The 15,534-nt window shown below is 33.3% G+C and overlaps 1 protein-coding gene across 50 annotated transcripts in view; it reads left to right on the forward strand.

Moving 5' to 3' along the window:
* The window catches only part of RIMS2 (regulating synaptic membrane exocytosis 2), a 604,627-nt gene that overhangs the window by 338,667 nt on the left and 250,426 nt on the right, over positions 1–15,534 (forward strand). For all 50 annotated transcript variants that reach the window (XM_043601572.1, XM_043601575.1, XM_043601571.1 and 47 more), the window contains 2 exons: positions 728–899; positions 3,023–3,176. In XM_043601572.1, the coding sequence (XP_043457507.1) occupies positions 728–899; positions 3,023–3,176 (326 nt within the window). The remainder of the gene's footprint in view (positions 1–727; positions 900–3,022; positions 3,177–15,534) is intronic.

The following is a 15,534-nucleotide window of genomic DNA, read 5'->3' on the forward strand; positions in this document are numbered from 1 at the left end:
AATATTATTAATACAACAGTATAGTAATACATGCATGTAATTCATAAATGTATGTACATATAATAGGATGCATTGTCAAAAACATTTGCTTGATAGAGATACGCAGTCAAAAAAGTATGGAAACCTCTGAGCTGGAAGTTCCATCTATCAGGGGTGACCAGCTTGCATTTCCAGCTCACACTGTGGTAGCTAACTCGCACAGAAATAATTTTACGATGCTTTTAAAGGCGTGATAGCTGTTTAATGAGCAAGTACGTATTTTCTTTATGTAAGAAAATAACTTGATAGAATATAATTGTAGTTGCTCAGCTAAACTATACAGATATAAAGTTGTGAACATCACAATTAGACTTCTTTCGTTCAAGTGAATAGTATATGTAATGTCATTGGTTTATTGCTGCTTTAAAGGTTTCCAATAGGGCAATATGTGTAAAAAAACGTGGAGTTAATATTCTTTAGTCTGGTTTTATTTAGATTTTGAGAAAGATTAAGTTTTTAATTATCTGTCGTGGAAGGATTTCAGATTTATTGAAATATTGCTTTTATAAAGTGATATGATTATATACTTACATGTTTTAGTAGCAATTTAAACAATTACAATATTCATAATGTATGATAAATTTATGGAAAACTTCACTTCTTTCCTGAGAAATTTTAAATGAATAGTTTTTGGGGCAAAACTTAAAGGTTTATATAAGTTCATATATTCCTTTTTTTTTTTTTACAGTGATAAAAACAAGAGAAGAACTAAAACAGTAAAGAAAACATTGGAACCCAAATGGAACCAAACATTCATTTATTCCCCAGTCCATCGAAGAGAATTTAGGGAACGGATGCTAGAGATCACGCTCTGGGATCAAGCTCGAGTTCGAGAGGAAGAAAGTGAATTCTTAGGAGAGGTATCTGGAATTACTTTGAAGCTTAGACTGTTCCTGTCCTCTTGAATACTTTTCTTTATGTGACTGTCAGTAAAATCTTACATTTTGAATATCTGAAGAAGTAAACAGTTTCTTTCACAGAATGAATTTAGCTACTGCTTCAAGGCAAAATGTTGGTAACATAAAAAATGGTTCTGAATACTTTGTGACAATGTTTAGGTGTTTGGTCCTAGTGTAGAAATCTCAGTGTTGAGTGATAAAAGGTTGTTTTGTGTTTCACAAATGCATTGCTGTGCTTTCTAGTGCGTGTTTATCATTGTAGTTTAGTGAAGCAACTCTACATCTAGTAGCTCAATCATTCATTTATGAATTATTTTTTAAGCCCTATAATGTATCTGTAAAGTGCCAGGGATGGAGGCTTCAAAGGTGAATAAGGAATATTATGTCCTTCAAGGAACTTATAACCTCTTAAGTATACAGACCAGGGGAGTGAAGTTCCTGCAGAAGGAATAACAAGATGTGAGAGTTGAGGGAGTCTTGGAAGGGAAAGTGGTAAGAAATTAGACTCGAGGGTTAATCTGACACTGACCAGATCACATAGTTCAATACATCACGTTAAGAAGTTTGGATTTTATCTTGTGGATAGAGGGAGCAAATGATAGATTTTAAAGGGACTGGCTGGATTGCATTTGTACTTGAGAAAAACATTTCCACCTGTAATGCAGAGAACGAATTGGAGAGGGGTGGGAGGCAGTTCTCCAGCTCTTAGCATAGTAAAAATGAGTAATGCTTTTAGCCTTTTTCAGTGTGGTTGGTTTGCCTGAGTCAGTTAAATGTGAATTTCATGGGAAAAACAACAATCCAAAGAAGTGTTGAACTGAATATTCATAGAGAAGGAACAGTGGTAAACCAGTTGGGAGGAGGGGTAACGTGGTTGTTAGGAGCAGACTGGCGCCGGCCTTCTTGGGTCAGGATCCCTGACACTACTGCTTCCTAGCCTTGCATCCTTGAGCAAGTTATTTAATCTATTTGTGCTTCAGTTTCCTCTTCGCCAAACCGCAACAATAATACTATGCAACTCAGGGCTATTCTGAGGAGTAAGTGCATGTGTGTGTGTGCGTGTGTGTGTGTGTGTGTGTGTGTGTGTGTGTAAACCTCTGGAACACAGTGTCTGTGATTTGGAGAATGACTAGAGAAAATTTGGGAAGAATGAAATAGCTGTTGTGCTTCTTTACCTCCCTTAGCTAAATGGTGATTTATCATTACACAGCACTTCTCATATACATTATCACAAACACTGTCATCTTTGCACAAGACCCCAAAAAGAAATAGTCACTTATTCCCATGGACTGATTTCCTCTGTAAATTTATTTTTTTTTGATTCTTTAAGTGTTTTTTAAATTTATTTTTGAGACAGAGAGGGGCAGAGTGTGAGCAGGGGAGGGGCAGAGAGAGCCGGAAACACAGAATCTGAAGCAGGCTTCAGGCTCTGAGCTGTCAGCACAGAGCCCGACGCTTTTTACCATTGAGTATGATGTTCACTGTGGGTTTTTCGTATATGACCTTTATTATGTTGAGGTATGTTCCCTCTAGACCTACTTTGTTGAGGGTTTTTATCATGAATGGATTCTGCATCTATTGAAATGATCATATGGTTTTTATCCTTTCTCTTATTGATATGATGTATCATGTTGATTGATCTGTGAATATTGAACTACCCTGCATCCTTGAAAAAAATCTCATGGATTGTGGTGAATGATTTTTTTAATGTATTTTTGGATTTGGTTTGCTAATATTTTGTCGAGAATTTTTGCTTCTATGTTTATCAGAGCTATTGGCTGTAGTTGTTTCTTTTTTCTTTTTTGTAGTGTCTTTATGTAATGCAAATTTAACAACCTCTAGTAAGTGAATAGTCAAAGGTCTATAAAAATTTTTAGATATTTAAAACTATTAAGTCAGCCAGAAGTTATGCATACTTATCTTTTATTTAGTTATTATCAAACATAAGGACAACTTTGCAACATATTACTTTTGATCTAATGGCATTGTTATTATAATTATCATTATTATAAAAGTTATGAGACCATTTAATAGAGTTTCTATATTATAGGTATTTAACATTCTTTTGTTTCTTGGCTTTGTAGATTTTAATTGAATTAGAAACAGCATTATTAGATGATGAGCCACATTGGTACAAACTCCAGACCCATGATGTTTCTTCATTACCACTTCCCCACCCTTCTCCGTATATGCCACGACGACAACTCCATGGAGAGAGCCCAACAAGGAGATTGCAAAGTAAGGTTCCAGTGAGATTTATCATACCTTTGTTGAATTATCTTGAATGATATGTATGACACATAGGATTTAAAGATACCATTATGGTTTTAACAGACATCTATTAGTGTTTTCATAGCTATTGTTGATGATTTTCAATTGATATGCTAAAATGAGGTTATACTTACAGCATTCATTTATCACAGTATGACCTCAAAGCACAGTTATGTTTTAATTTTAGCTATTAGAAACTTATATAGGAATGAGATAGCAGATACAGTAAAATTTAGCCATGTAGCTATAGATACATTAACCTACATTAAGTGTGGAAATAAGAGTTAAATATTCTCAGGAATATAAGCGGATGTTATTATTGTTATTATTATTATCATCAATGTTTGCATTCTACCCTGAATTATACACAGTCCAAAGTATTGAATAGAATTTGATCAATTCAAAGAATCTTAGGGGAAACTTGGAAATGATTTCTAGGTTGAAAAGTGGCATTACTGGCTTATTGTTCCTACAACTCAAATTTGTTTTCCTGATGAATTTATTATTGAAAGGGGAGATGTCCACTTGCTGCTTTGGGTAGTGTTCATGGGATAATTTTATCTTCATGGAGTCAGCATGTTCCAGGATTAGCAACATTTTGTCACGTACTGGAGAACTGACTGACATTAACTAAATTTCAGAAGTGTAAATTTAAAAGCACAAAAGCCATGTCATTTATCATTAATGGGAAGTATATTTGGCAACATAAGAAATGACTATTATCTATGTGGATCACGTTCTCTCTGCTGAATAGAGGACTAAATTATATATCAGCAGGCTGTTTGATGAATAGAATATTAGAGCAAAGGATTGGTCTTATGATATTTAGTCATAGGAAAGCCTAGAGAATTGTCTTCACTCCTTTTTAAAAATGTCTCTCATGACTAGAATTTTATTTCCACTGACTGTACAGTCTTTTACATATGGGTGGTATTAATTGAACACTAGTTTCATAGCACTCAATTTTTTCAGCCTCTCCACAGAGTGAACACCTACTCACTGTTATTTGCAATCGCCATTACAACGTCTTTTGTTGTAATTATTACAGGACTATGAATTTTATGTGGGCTCATTTTAGCGTCTACTCTTTCTGGTCACTGTGATCTACTAAGTACGTTCTCTCTAAATCACAATGTAGGATCATGGTTTACTACATGAAGTTTACGAATATAAATCAGTTTGTACTAATTCTTATAGTTTAGGTTTATAGGCTACTAATCTAATACTTATTCCAGTTGTTATTAGAATAACTAGGTTTGATAACTCTTAATATCTGAAACTCTTAAATCTTCCAACAATTTTCATTACTTTTTCCCTCCCCCGCTAATTAAGAATAGTGTATGTGAAGAATGATGAGAATAGAGTTCTTTCTAGTTAGCTATATGGATCGTAGATTTTCATGTAGTTAATTTAATTTAATCCACTTTGTGGCTTTTAATATTTAACCATCTCCCAAATGGCTCTTCTGCTACTTAGTCATTAACAGTATTAAATTCATTTATGGTTAATATGGCTTCATGTTGTACCATTCAGTCCTGTCTCTACCTACCAGTAATAACCTCTAATAAAATAAATTTTCAATATTTGAACATATGGCTAAAATTGGTGTTTTACACCTAAAATGTAATCATAATTTACTAGCAATGTGTAGGATTGAAGATAAGTAAAAACATGTACATATGCCTAAAGGAAATGAAGATTAACACTTGGAAATAGAAAGTTAAAGACATTACTATTGGCTGAGGATATATTGCTCATCAATAATAGGTCCGAGTTAGAGTATGTATAAATAAACATTAATTATTTTAAAAGTTACTTCGTAAGAATGACCTCCTTCAAGGTTTTTCTTCATGGAGAGGGTAAATATTACATTTATTTATAAGTATGTCTTATATTGCTAAAGATCATGATCATTAACATATTCGATGGAACGCATACATGAACAGTAACCATCACAAATGTATAATAATCCCTCATTCTCTACCTCCACAAAATAGGATATGTTGGTAATTCAAAATCTGAGGCTGTGAACTCTGAGGCTGTGAGCTTATTGAATATACACAGATATTTACTGGTGTTGTTGGAATTCTGTTTTCTCTGCTCATGATTTCCTATTTTAAATTTGTAGATTCTAATGATTCAACAAAGTACTTCATTTCCATGGACATTAGGAATTTATAATTTTAAACATATGAGGAAATATTTTAAAAAGCCATTCTAAAAATAATTGTTTCATATATCTTGTAGCTAACTGAAATATTTTTTAAAAATCTTTTTGAGATAGGAGTCGAGGCAACTTTGATTATAAACTTTGAATGGTTTCCCTAGTAAAGGAATTAGTGAAAATATTTGAAATAGAGGACTTCTTATACCGGTATTTCTGCAGGTGGCAAAATAAAAAGTTTCTATATATCAAAACATCTATAGAAAGGGCCACATGCTCATTGTTCATGTCTGAAAGCAATTAGATTATGAGCAGTTAAAATTTTAATATGGTGGTAATATTTTCTACAACACGTTTTAACTTCAGGCTACATTTACCCGCTCCCATCCCAGATGTTATTTAGACATTACCAAATGATGGGACAGTGCATATTTCAAAGAGTGACTGATTAAGCCTTTTTAAAAATATGTAAGTAAGATTGGAACCATGTATTCAAATAACTAAAATTTATCCATAGAGAAGTGAGATTGCTTTTTTAGATGGTAAAATGTCTCTCATATTCACACAATTTTGTTCTGATTCACTGGTGAGAAACTATCCATTACTGTTCTGACACCTAAAGATATTGTTTTGAAGGTATATTTTTATGTTTAAGTTTTAATTTTTATATATTCTTTACTGTCACTCAGTTAAAGTTGCCTGCTGTCTTTAGGGAAATATGTTCCTTTTTAACATGACAGAAATCATTACAAATTTGTTTGTGACTTGGTATCTTATTAACCATTCTCATCACAATTTGAACTATAAAGTCCAAAAGAGTTTTCTTTTTTTTGATCCTTTTTTCTTTTCTTTGTCTCATTTTCATCAGGTTCATCTCTTTGACATCTCAAATGCTAATTCTTTATTTGGTAAAATATAACATTATTACCATTTCACTTTTTAAAATGGAAAACATCATATCTACTATATTCTTATACAGCCTCATAACCACAAGTGTTTAAAGAAAAGTGAATGCAAACAAATCATTGGGACAAAACCAAAATGATGGCATTGAGAGGTGTAAGATAAAAGAGATGTGATTTCATAATTAAAGTTTCTCAAGATTTCAACTATTTGGGGGACATTTTTGGTCAATATTTCTTCTAATTTTCCACCCCATTCTCTTCTCTCCTTCTTGGGCTGCAGTTGCATGTATAAAGACATCTTGACTTTGTTCTACAGGTTAATTAGCCTCTGTTTATTAAAAAGAAAATTTCCCCCCCACTCTTACTCAGTTTTGATTATTTTTATTCACCTACCTTCAAGTTGACTAGTATTTTCTTCTATGGTGTACAATTTCCTGTGAAAGCCATATTATGAATTGTCCTAGCAAAGATGTTGTATTTTTCATTTTATGATTTACATTTGATTTTTTTAAATTTTCTGTATCCTTCCTGAAATTCCCCTTCTTTTATTATATCCCTGTGTGTATTATACTATATAATATACATATATGATATGCATTCGTGTAAATATATTAATGAATTTATAGGATTGCATGTAGACACATATGTAAATATAGGAAATAATTCATAGAATTACATATATATGTATATGCACATTTGTGTGTGTAATGTACATATATGTATGTGTAATATCTATAATGTATTTATGTATGTGTAATGTGTGTGTGTAATCCTGTGGATTTTCTCACATATTTATAATTTTTATTTTAAAGTCTGCTAGCTCTAATATCTTAGTCTTCTGTGGGTCTATTTATATTTCTGTTTTTTTTCTTTGATTATGGATCACATTCTATGTATATTTTATATATACTAATTTGTGTTGTGTACTGGACATTGTGTTTCATACATTTGAGAGACTCTGGATTTAGAGGAATGTTGGGTTTTATTTTGGCACACCATGAAATTATTGAAGGATCACCCAAGACCTATAGAAGATACGTTAGGGCAGTTCTGTTTTGGTCTTTCATAGTTATACGGTATAGCCCTTAGGCAGGTTTGTGGTTCTCGTTCCTAAGTGTGAACTTTCTTTTTTTTTTTTAATGTTTTATTTATTTTTAAGACAGAGAGAGACAGAGCATGAGTGGGGATGGGGCAGAGAGAGACGGAGACACAGAATCTGAAGCAGGCTCCAGGCTCTGAGCTGTCAGCACAGAGCCTGACGCAGGGCTCGAACTCAGGAACTGTGAGATCATGACCTGAGCCAAAGTTGGACGCTCAACCGACTGAGCCACCTGGGTGCCCCCTAAGTGTGAACTTTCTAGGCAAAGCCCAAGATACTGACCAACATCCCACAATATAATGGGACTTAAACTCTAGGCTCTGTGTCCTATGCATCAGGAAGTTTCTAAAATCTCCTTGCATTGCTTTTAGCTTTTCATCTGTGGCTTCTTCTTTTTCCCTCTGCAGTTTACAATTTAGGCACAGATTTAGGGGGCTGTTGTATATAAAGCTTCAATACTGAAGCTTTTTTCTTGAACTATAGCTCCTGTGCAGTGAACCAAATTGGGAAGGCCCGTAGGAGAGAAGCCGTTTCAATACGTGCTTTAACTATATCAAGGGTCATATCACTGATTTCTGCCTGCATTTGTTTGTTCTCTGGTATCTTTAAACAGTTTTTTATTAAAATATTTATCCAGAGTTTGTAATTATTACTGGCAGAATTAGTCCAATATAACTTACTCTATCATTCCCAGAAGCAGAACTCTACATTTTCAGTATACTTTACTGAATTATAGCATCTATACAGAAATGTGTATAAATCATAAATATATCCCCAAGTGAATTTACACAAAGTAGCAACACCGTATAAGTAGCACCCACATCAAGAAACAGAACATCACCAGCCTCTCTCTTGCTCTCTTCTGGTAATTATTCTCCCTGTCAAGGTAACAACTGTGCTGACTTCAAATACCATAAAAGAGCTTTGCTTCTTTTTTAACTTCATGTAAATGGAATACTCACATACACCTATGAATTTTATAGAAGTGGAATTACACAGTATATTACACTTTCACATCTGGCTTTTTTTTTCTTCCCAATATGTTTGTGAGATTTACCAATATTGTTGCAAACAATTGCAGTTAACTTATTTTCATTGCTATATGCAATTCCTTTTTATAAGTATACAAGAATTTATGCATTCTACAATTGATTAATACTTTGCTTTCAGATTTGGGCTGTTCTTAATAGGGCTGCTATGAACTTTCTCATACATGCCTTTGGGTAATCATATGTGTTCATTTTTGCTTTGAATATACCTAGTAGTAGAATAGATGGGTAATAGGCTGTGCATATATTCAACTGTGATAGATATTATTAAACAGTTTCTCAAAACCCATTTTATTTCCTACAGTAAAGAACTGTACCAATTCATACTTCCTAGAGTAGTGAATGAGGGTTTGAGTTTCTCAACATCATTACTTATTTTTGGTATTTTTATTTTCACTTACCCATTCAGGTAGATGTGCAGTGTTACCTCATTGTGGCTTTGATTTGCATTTCTCTAATAACCTTTTCATAGGTTAAGTGACCATTTAGATACTCTCTTTTATGACGAGCCTAGTCAAATTTTTAGCCCATTTTTCATTTGGGTTCTAGCTTATTGATTTATGAGTGTTTTTTGATATTGTAGATTTAAATTATTTATAGTATAAATATATGTATTTTATTCTGTGACTTGCCTTTCCACTCTTTAATGGAATCTTATGACCAACAGAAATTTTTAATGTAAATGTATTTTAGTTTTCAATTTTTTTCTTTAATGTTAGCGTTTTTTTGGTGTGATCTGTATAAAAATATCTTTATCTTCTTTGAGGTCATAATGATATGTCTATGTTTTCTTCTAGAATAGTGCTTTACTCTGCTCATTAAATCTATATCTAGTTTGGAATTGAGTTTTGTATATTGTGTGAGGTAGGGATCAAAATTCATTCTTAACCCTTTGGTTGTACACTTGATCCAGGACATTTGTTAAAAAGACCTTCCCAGGGGCGCCTGGGTGGCTCAGTTGGTTGAGCGTCCGACTTCGGCTCAGGTCATGATCTCGCGGTCCGTGAGTTCGAGCCCCACGTCGGGCTCTGTACTGACCGCTCAGAGCCTGGAGCCTGTTTCAGATTCTGTGTCTCCCTCTCTCTCTGACCCTCCCCCGTTCATGCTCTGTCTCTCTCTGTCTCAAAAATAAATAAACGTTAAAAAAAATTTTTAAAAAAAGGCCTTCCCAATATGTGGTTAAGTTTCTGAAGTCTGTTCCTTTCAATTAGGCAACTTTTCTGTTTTTGTTCTAATATTAAAGTATCTTAATTACTGTAGGTCTATAATAAATTGTGATATCTGGTAGTGTAACTAACCCAGTTTTGTTCTTCTTTAAGATCATTATTAATATTGTTAATTTTTTTCACTAGCAAACAAATTGAATATCACATTATTTTTTTTCACAAATACCCTTTTGGAATTTTGATTCAAATTACAGTGAACATTTTAGGGAGAACTGAAGTCTTTCCAGAGTGAGGAGAATTCCACTCCATGAATTGATATATCTCCAAGTAATATTTTAATAAGTTTCAGTGTAGAGGTTTTACATCTTTATTAGATCTGTAACTAGGGATTTAATTTTAACTGATGTTGGTATACAGAAATAAAAGTTATTATTTATTATTATTCAGCAAATCCTAATAACATTTACATACATTATTTTGAAATTTGATGTACAATATTATTATGTTGTCTGTGAATAATGACAATTTCTCCTGTTACTTTCAAATTCCTGTTATATCTTGCTTTCCTTTTTCTTACTTAACACTTCGGCAGGGTCCCATGATAAAATGCCAAGTGGAAGTGATAATGTTGAGTAGAAGTTGCCATCCATATTTTATTCCCCATTCCTTGGGAAAAGCTTTAAATATTTCTCAATTATAGTTGATATTTGCCTTAAGATTTTTTACACTGAGATTCAGGAAGTTCTATTTTATTCCTACTTTTATGAAAGTTTTAATCATGAATAGATATTGAATTGTATCAGTTTTTCCCCTGCATATATGGATATAACCAGGTGGTGTTTCTCTTTTATTCTATTAATGTGGTATATTGCATTGATTTTTCAAATGTAAATCTAGTACTCCTGTGATAAACTCAGCTAGCTCATGAAGCACTATCATTTCTTCTATCCCTTGTTTCAGTTTGCTGATACTATACATAAAATTTTTTCATCCATATTCAGGAGAAAGAAAGATTGTCCTTTATTAGCTTTTGTTATCAATGCTATACTGGCTTCAGAGAAGTGTTAGAAAATATTTCTTCTTTTTCTGTTAGATAGCATATTTCCCTTTCTGGTAATAATCTTTGTCAACTTTTGATTTGAGGGTAATGCTGGCCTCATAAAAAGTGTTTAGAAGTATACCCTATTTTCTATTGTTTGAAAGAATCTGTGCATTATTAGTATTATTTCTTCTTTAAATGCTTAGAAATAAGTCGTCACCATTTAAGGCATCAAGGTTGGCAATTTATTAATGTATAGGTTTTAAATGATAATTTCCTTTTTTTTCTAAATTTAGAACTATTCAAAAATTTGTGTCTTGTGTCAGCTTTGTTAAGTTGTTTTTTTTCTTGGAACTTGTACATTTCTCCTAATGTAAAAAATTATTTGCATAAAATTATTCATAATAACATCTTACTATCTAGTTAATGTCTGTTGGATGTTTAGTGATGTCCTCTTTTCCCCAGTATTGGTTAATTTGTTCCTTCTTTTTCTTTTCTTGTTTTTCTTGGCCAGACTTAATTTTATTAGTCTTTTCAAATAAAAAAACTGTTTTGTTTCGTTTGTAGGTTGTATTTGTTATCTTTTCCATTAAGTTTTGTTATTATTTCTCTCCTTTACTTTCTTTAGATGTAGTTTGTTTGTCCTCATTTCATCAGAAAAAAACTTAGATACTTTGTATTGTGTTGCTTTCATTTATCTATTAGTTATTTAGGAGTTTATTGTTAAATTTCCAAACTCTAGAGGGTTTTTTTTTTTAGGTTTTTTTTTTTTTCTATTTTTCTTGATGTCTGGCATAACTCCCCTCTTGTGAGAGTGTATACTTTGAATCATTTGGAATCTTTAAAATTATTCATTTTATTTGTGGTGCTTAAATGTTCTTGAAAAGAATGTTTATTTTATCGCAGTTCCGTACATGTTTTACAAGTTAATAAGGTTTACCAATTTTATTGTTCAAATCTTCTGGGTTTGCTTTTTTTTTTTGTCTGAATATTCCATCAGTTACTGAGAGACATGTTAACGTTTCCACATATGATTGTGGACTTTTTCCTTTATTTTTGTCATTATTTGCTTTATAGCTTTTGAAATTATGTTATTAGGTGCATATAAACTAAAATTATTATACTTTTTGTAATAGAGTGTTGACTTTATCATTACACAATGTGTCTCTATATCTAGGAATGCTTTTTCCTTAAGACTCTCTTCGCTTGATGTTAATACTGCTGCAGCTGCTTTTCTTTATTTTGTGTGTGTGGTATATCTTTCTCAGAGCTTTTACTTTCATCTCTTTTCATTCTTATATTTAAGGTTTATCTTTTGAAAATAATGTACAGCTGGTCTTAAATCCATTATGAAAAGATTTATTTTTTATTGGAGTAATTCATACATCTACATGTAATGTAGATTCTTATAAATTTTGTTTAATATTTTATACAGTATTATTTGTTTTTTTAATTGCATATTTGAATTTATGTTTAATTTACATCCAAGTTAGTTAACACATAGTATAACAATGATTTCAGGAGTTGATTTCTTAATGTCTCTTACCCATTTAGCTTATCCCCCCTCCCATAACCCCTCTAGTAACCCTCTGTCTGTTCTCCATATTTAAGATTCACTTATGTTTTTGTCCCCCTCCCTGTTTTTATATTATTTTTGCTTCCCCACCCTTATGTTCATCTGTTTTGTATCTTAAAGTCCTCATATGAGTGAAGTCATATGATATTTGTCTTTCTCTGACTGACTAATTTTGCTTAACATAATACCCTCCAGTTCCATCCATGTAGTTGCAAATGGCAAGATTTCATTCTTTTTGATTGCCAAGTAATACCCCATTTGTATCTTTCCATACTTTGGTTATTGTTGATAGTGCTTGTATAAACTTTGGGGTGGGTGCATGTGCCCCTTCAAAACAGCATACCCACATCCCTTGGATAAATACCTAGTAGTGCAATCACTGGGTCGTAGGGTAGTTCTATTTTTAATTTTTTGAGAAACCTCCATACTGTTTTCCAGAGTGGCTGCACCAGCTTGCATTGCCACCAACAATGCAAAAGACATCCTCTTTCTCCGCATCCTCGCCAACATCTGTTGTTGTCTGAATTGTTAATGTTAGCCATTCTGACAGGCGTTAAGGTGGTGTCACATTGCGGTTTTGATTTGTATTTCTCTGATGATGAGTGATGTTGAGAATTTTTTCATGTGTCGGTTGGCCACCTGGATGTCTTCTTTGAAGAAGTGTCTATTCATGTCTTCTTCGCTGGATTGTTTGTTTTTTGAGTGTTGAGTTTAATCAGTTTCTTATAGATTTTGGATACTAACTCTTTATCTGATATGTTGTTTGCAAATATCTTCTCCCATTCCGTCTGTTGCCTTTTGGTTTTGCTGATTGTTTCCTTCACTGTGCAGAAGCTTTTTATTTTGATGAGGTCCCAGTAGTTCATTTTTGCTTTTGTTTCCCTTGCCTCTGGAGACATGTTGAGTAAGAAGTTGCTGCGGCCAAGATCAAAGAGGTTTTTGCCTGCTTTCTCTTCGAGGCTTTTGATGGTTTCCTGTCTTACATTTAGGTCTTTCATCCATTTTGAGTTTATTTTTGTATATGGTGTAAAAAAGTGGTCCAGGTTCATTTTTCTGCATGTCCTGTCCCATTTTCCCAGCACCAATTGCTGAAGAGACTATCTTTCTTTCATTGGATATTCTTTCCTGCATTGTCAAAAATTAGTTGGTCATATGTTTGTGGGTCCATTTCTGGGTTTTCTGTTCTATTTTTGTGCCAGTACCATACTGTCTTAATTATTACAGCTTTGTAATACAGCTTTAAGTCTGGGATTGTGATGCTTCCTGCTTTGTTTTGTTGTTGTTGTTGTTGTTTTTTGTTTGTTTGTTTGTTTTTTTGTTTTCAAGATTGCTTTGGCTATTCGAGGTCTTTTCTGGTTCCATACAAATTTTAGGATTGTTTGTTCTAGCTCTGTGAAGAATGTTGGTGTTATTTTTATAGGGATTGCTTATTTGTTTTTTATTTGTCCTTTTTTCCTTCTTTTTTTGCTTTCTTTTCGAATTCACATTATTTTATTTACATCAACAGATATTTACTTAGCTGTTATGGTGCTTGATATTGTGTTTGATCCAAAGATACATTATATTTAGGTAGCAGGTAAAACTCTTATTCACAAACTTGCACGTAAAATACACACTCATTTTTCAAATATTGTATTTAATCTTTACTTTAATCTTATTTAGGTATCTTTGTTTCCAGTCAAATATCAATCTTTACTCCTTCTCCTTACCTATTCCTAGTTCATGCTGGCAGTTCCAGGAAGCCCCCAAAAAGGAAAATATTCAGAAAAGACCCATTGATTTTTTTAAAATTTTTTTTCAACGTTTATTTATTTTTGGGACAGAGAGAGACAGAGCATGAACGGGGGAGGGACAGAGAGAGAGAGGGAGACACAGAATCGGAAACAGTCTCCAGGCTCTGAGCCATCAGCCCAGAGCCCAATGCGGGGCTCGAACTCACGGACCGCAAGATCGTGACCTGGCTGAAGTCGGACGCTTAACTGACTGTACCACCCAGGCGCCCCGATTTTTAATCCTTATAGAGCTTCACTAATTTGTCCCAATGCATAATGGTTATTTGAAGTTAGGTTTATGTATAGCATTTTTTACCAATGCTGGTTTCTTTGGTGCTTAGCATCCAGCTACATCATGGGGCTATCATCCTAGAATCCTAAAATATCACTGGACTTCAGAGAGGTCCTAGAGCCTCATTCCCCATTATTCACAAGTCTCTCTAGCCATTGGCCCCTTTCTAATTCTGAGAAATATTGACTTTAGCAGTGCCATCCTTTTTCTGCCCCGTCTACACTCCTCTCTTATTTCTCTCCTCTTGCTTAATCTCATTAATAAGCCTCGAGTATGGAAAGTAAAATGCTATGTGTCACTTTGCTTTCCAACCTCAAACATAAATTTCCCTAATTAAAAGAAACACAAAGAGCTCGCCACCTCTTTAAAATGTATAAGGGAAAAATATAAGGATAATAAAACATAATTTATGTCTCTATACATAATCATGCCATAATCTTGGAATTTGTATAATCTTTTTATTATATATAGAAAGTAGAATTGTAAAAATTAAAATTTAAGCTTATGTAGAGGTATTAGGGAATAATACAAGCTGTGCTCAGCATTTTAGCTAGGCCTTAAGAATAAGTAAGATTTCAATATATAGAGGTGAGAAAAGTAAATAGTTAATTATGCTAGGATGAAGACATAAAATCTAAATAGTATGAGACTTATATATAGAAAGTGTTGAGTGTCAGGCTAAGGATTATGAGATTTATCGTATTTAAAAAGAATTTGAGGGTAGAAGTCTAACAGAAATAGCACAATAATGTCTTAACATGATGTATTCCTTCTCCTTGATGTGTTGCAACTTGGAAAAAAATGTTTTAAGGGAAGGAGTTTCCTTTCATTGTACCATATAAGCAAATGCCTACTGTGCTTATAAATAAACCTCATATATTTTGGAAAAGGAGCAAGTTAAGTGTAGTAAATATCAGGGAAAGCAGTGAACTGCAATGGAAAAAAAATAGGAAGGAAATGTCTTTGCTTGCATTTAGAGAAGTTCTTTTTCTTAATGTTTATTTATTTATTTTTGAGAGAGAGAGCTTGCACGTGAGTAGGGGCAGGGCACATGGAGAAGGAGAAAGAGAATTCCAAGTCGATTCCATGCTATCAGCGCAGAGCCTGATGTGGGGCTCAAATTTGCAAATCGTGTGATCCCAATCTGAGCCGAAATCAAGAGTCAGATGCTTAACCAACTGAGCCACCCAGGCAACCCTGAATTATAAGTTCTTATTAGGCAATGACCATAATGGTCTCCAATTGCTAAATGTCACAATAAGT

The sequence above is a fragment of the Prionailurus bengalensis genome, chromosome F2, assembly GCF_016509475.1.
Source record: "Prionailurus bengalensis isolate Pbe53 chromosome F2, Fcat_Pben_1.1_paternal_pri, whole genome shotgun sequence".
Classification (NCBI taxonomy): Eukaryota; Metazoa; Chordata; class Mammalia; order Carnivora; family Felidae; genus Prionailurus; species Prionailurus bengalensis.